The following is a 4,800-nucleotide window of genomic DNA, read 5'->3' as shown; positions in this document are numbered from 1 at the left end:
CGACTGTAGGGGTTCCGACTGTCGCTTGCCTTCTTCAGGAGCGACTGTTGGGTCTGCTCTGTTCACACCAGTCGCCAGCTGCTGTGGGGACCAGCGTGGCTGCACGTACGCCTGGTGGTCATGAGAGGACCTGCCTTTGCTGCAGCTGCAGGCACTTGACCAGCTCTTTCCCTGAACTACGCTCACACGCTGCTTTCTGCCTTCTTAATACTCTTTCATTATTATTTTTGTTTGTTTGTTTGTTTGCAGTTGAAGAACTGACTGAATGAGACAGAAGATCTCCGGGAAAAGCGTAAGTGAGGAATCAAATCCTGTATTTCAAAAGGCAGCTTAATCCCTCAGGGGTGAACCAAACATTCCTAACACCAGGCTCTGCCTTGCTTCTGCGTATCGGGATTTATTTGCCCACCTCTTGTTTACTGGTTAGGGCCATTTGGCAGAGGCAAAACACCCGTGCCCCTTCTAACCTTATTAATGGCAGTTATCTATAATGGTTTAATATTTTATAAAGATCAGTGGCAGCAAAAAGGCCCTACATGCATTCCAGAGCACGCCCAATGTACACATTTCAGAGGCACGAATCGCAGCTGGTTTACGAGAGCTGGCTCTGCGTGCCGGGAAACTCCGGTGACACGCTGCCGCTGAAACGCCTGCCCTTCCACTGCCAGCTCTGCACCTCCTCCTTTCAATCCAAAAAATGTAAAAGCAGCAAGAAACAGTTACCAAGTTAGGGGTGGGGGGAAAAAAAAAGGAAAATAATGTAATGTTTTATGGAAGAATGGCATCGTTCATAATTTTCCACGTTGTTTTTCCCAAAGCAGCGGTATCTCTGATATGGCAAAAGGTGCTTGGCAGAGGGATGTGGGAGGAGGGCTGATTTCAGGTCGTGCTTAGGGAGTGGTTTTACTGGGATCAGTGTTAGGTTTGCAACCCGTGTGCCTTTTGGCAATTCCTTAGCGTGTCCCAGTGTTTGCATGAGGAAAACGCACTTGGCTGTGAGTTTTTTAAATGGTGTTTCAGCGAGCCTTGTGCTTCAAAGCTGCCAAACCCTCACTGCTGACCCACCCTACGTTTATTCACAGATGGACATTGGTGCCGAGCAGCTCCAACACAGTTTGTAACAGTCCCAGAAACACCGCGGAGACAATGAGAGTTCGTCTCAAAGGGGATGCGATCTGTACCCTCTTCCTGCTGGTAGCGCTTTGCTCTTTACTCTACTCCCAACTGGAACATTTAGTCCCGGTAGGAAACAAGGAGCTGACACAGAAGAAGCCGTCAGGAACACCAAAAGTACCCTCTCACTCCAGAGCACCTTGGAGACCGACGCCGGCAGAGGCAACGGCACCCAGACCCCAAGTAACTCCCACCGTTAGGCGAACGGAAAAGGCCAACAAGGTGCAAACTACAACTCCATCCCCGTTGACTGACTCTGCCTTCAACTTCAAGCACTATCTCCTGAACAAGGATAACAGGAACTTCAATCTCCTCATTAACCAGCCCAGGAAATGCAGGAAAACACCTGGAGGTCCCTTTCTGCTCGTTGCTATCAAATCAGTAGTTGAAGACTTCGACAGACGTGAGATTGTCCGAAAAACTTGGGGCAGGGAGGGTTTGGTGAACGGGGAGCAGATCCAGCGAGTGTTCCTACTGGGAACACCAAAGAATAGGACAGTGTTGGCGACGTGGGAGACTCTGATCCACCAGGAGAGTCAGACATACCGGGACATTTTACTCTGGGACTTCATGGACACTTTCTTCAATTTGACCCTGAAGGAGATCCACTTCCTGAACTGGGCTGCTGAATTCTGCCACAACGTGAAATTTATTTTTAAAGGTGACGCTGATGTTTTTGTCAACGTTGAAAACATTGTTGACTTCCTTGAGCGGCATGACCCCACTGAGGACCTCTTTGTTGGAGACATCATCTACAATGCTCGCCCTATCCGTGTCCAAAAGAGCAAATACTATATCCCAGAGACCATGTATGGGCTAAGCATCTACCCAGCCTACGCAGGAGGAGGAGGGTTTTTGCTGTCCAGCCGCACCATGAGGAAGCTCTCCAGGGCTTGCAGAGAGGTGGAACTCTTCCCCATCGACGATGTCTTTTTGGGCATGTGCTTACAGAGAATTAACCTCAAACCCATTCTGCATGAAGGATTCAAGACCTTTGGCATTGTCAAACCGTCTGCTGCCCCACACCTACAGACATTTGACCCCTGTTTTTACAAAGATCTCATGGTAGTTCACAGTCTGAAAGTTGCTGAGATCTGGCTAATGTGGAACCTGCTCCACAGCCCACGTCTTTCCTGTACCCAGAAGAAGCAAGTGAAGAAGCCTTTCCAATGGAAAAAGAAAGCTCAAATAACACCACCACCACAGGCATCACCTCTCAGATAATGCAGGCAGATTGCAGCAGAAACATGTAGCAAACCAGCTGAGAAAGGAAACCTGGAACTGTTGCAACCAAATGAACCAACTTTAGAAGTAGAGTATTTTAGCACATCTTATTTACAATCTGAAGAGAAGATGACAAACTATTGTGGGAATTTGCCAAAATTCCACATTTGCACACGCATACCATGTTGGTCCTTCTCCATTAATGAGTCCAAATAATCGTATCAGTATCTTTAATTTATTATTATTTATTAGAATTATAGCAGAGTTTCGTGGGCCGATGTGTAAAAGCACATTGCAAAATGCAGTCCTTGGAGATTTTTCAGCATTGTTAGAAATGTGAGAAATGAAAGAACATAGAGGGTAAGAGATGACACCAAGGAGCACAGGGATCCATGTTGACTTGTTACCTTGACTCAGACTCATGGAGAAATGACCAAGCTACCCAGTAACTAGGCTAAAGGAAGTCAAGTCACCTTAGTGTACGCGCAAATCAAATCCCCGCTGCCTGGTTGGCTTTCTGTAGACCTCATCAGAAGAGAAGAGCAGAACAACTAACAGCATTGAAATGGGGTCCTACACATTGCAGACAGGGCGGGCTACAAGAAAACAAACCGGAGGCTGAGGCTGGCTTGGCTGGTTGAGCAAAGGGCAGGTAAGTAGATAACTGGGAAGGGCAGACTATCAAAGGGCCTTTAAAGAAAGGACAAGAAGAACTTTGAGTTGATTCCTCTGAGTCTTGATTTTTCATTATTCGTAGCAGCTCCTCAGTTCAAATATCTGCTCCATTGACGCACTCAGGGGACTGGTTTTTGGCACTTCCATGAGCTCAGGCTCTCTACACTATGTTGTCTGGCACACAGTGAAAACTCAAAGTCACCCAACAGTATCTGATCTCTCTCACCATCTAATCCAGATCTTCAGAAGGTTTGCATCTGAAGAGATCCTTCGGCCTTCGTTTGCGAGGGTAAAACCACACAGAGCTGCTGCTTGCGTCACATTTGAGAGCTTCTGCAAACCAGAGGAAAACTTGTCAATGGACTGGGCTGGTTTCTATAGACCTCGGTGCTCTTGCCTGGCACACAGTCAACTGCAAAGAGCAGCCAAGACTTTTCATATTGCTGCGGGTGTCATGTGAAGGGAGAAAGTCGTCTTCAGACAAAAGGGCTCCAGAATAAAAGCCTTTCTAAATTTACTGCAAGAAAGCAGAACCACACAGCAATCTTTCTGTTGGGCTTTTCAAGTTTTAGTCAGTTTATAACATCATAAGTATTTTAAGCATCGGACCAGAACACTGGATCGCTTAGTTTTTCAAAGAATAGTCAATACTTTGAAGCATTTTGGTTTGTTTTTTTTTTTTTTTTCCCAGCAGCAGTTTACCTTAAAAGAACATCCTTTTCTTGGACACTAAAGAGGAAGTGAATTCCTTTGACTCAAGGTTAAAAAGTTATGACATTCATGGGGCAAAGAGCCTGAATTCACCTCTGATACTGTGTTTGTTAATCCTTTTGCAATTTTTTTTTCCCTCTCAACAAAACTCCTATCCATCAGAGAACCCCAATGTCATCCCTCTCAGGACAGCACATAGACAGAGCTTCACAGGAAACTACCATCAGTCAGAAGTGCCCAGGAAGTTGCTCTCCCTTGAACAGAACCTGCAGCGCAGCTGCCTTTCATATCTGGGTATAATCTTCCTCCCACCCAGCAGCAGTCTGGGCTCAGTACTCGTATTAACTAGTCACAGCATGGAGGAAAGCAAGTTGGTAGTATCTATTGGTAGACTATTACAACAGTCTTACACGTTATCATCATCATAAGAGTTCAAGCCTTACAATAATGTCTTTCCAAGAAAAGGTCAGCTATATAAAAATCAAAAGACGGTATGTCGATTTGGGTTATTTTCAGGATGTAATCCTGAAATACAAAATGCTTATGTGAGCTTTACAAGGAGCTCTGTAGGGTGTGGAAACGAGCCAGAGCCTCGCTGGTGGGAGAAAGCCAGTCACATCCCTGCCTGCTAACATGTGTGACACTTATATATTTATGAGCTTGTACAGAAATGTATTACCTGTGATTAGTTTACAGTTTGGGAAATTATTTATACCATAATTAAAAGACAGCATGCAGACGTGCCTCTAGTTGTCAGAGTGAGTCTTGTCAAGTAGATCTGCACACACGTCGTAAAACTAACACCACAGGTATTTTTCATGAAGACAGCAACATGAAAAATACATTATTCACTCTTTTGGATAATTTGGTAAATCTTTCCTTATGCTGGACTTAATTTAACGGTAATGACAGAAAAATAAACACAGCTTACCTTATAATCTCCTACAAGGCAGCTAGTCAGGTTCAGCAGTCCTTATTAAGATCTTCCTTTTAAGCTTGGAGATGCATGGAGATTGG

At 45.2% G+C, this 4,800-nt stretch overlaps 1 protein-coding gene across 1 annotated transcript; it reads left to right on the top strand.

Annotated features, from left to right (window-relative positions):
* The first annotated feature begins 1,146 nt into the window (after nt 1-1,146).
* B3GNT9 (UDP-GlcNAc:betaGal beta-1,3-N-acetylglucosaminyltransferase 9) lies at nt 1,147-2,397 on the top strand. Its single transcript, XM_009982685.2, has one exon. It carries the CDS (start codon nt 1,147-1,149, stop codon nt 2,395-2,397), a length of 1,251 nt encoding a protein of 416 aa, XP_009980987.2.
* The last annotated feature ends 2,403 nt before the right edge of the window (nt 2,398-4,800 follow it).

The sequence above is a fragment of the Tauraco erythrolophus genome, chromosome 15 (genome assembly GCF_009769465.1).
Source record: "Tauraco erythrolophus isolate bTauEry1 chromosome 15, bTauEry1.pri, whole genome shotgun sequence".
NCBI lineage: Eukaryota > Metazoa > Chordata > Aves > Musophagiformes > Musophagidae > Tauraco > Tauraco erythrolophus.
The sequence above is the reverse complement of the archived record's forward strand: the minus strand, read 5'-3'. Positions and strand labels throughout refer to the sequence as shown.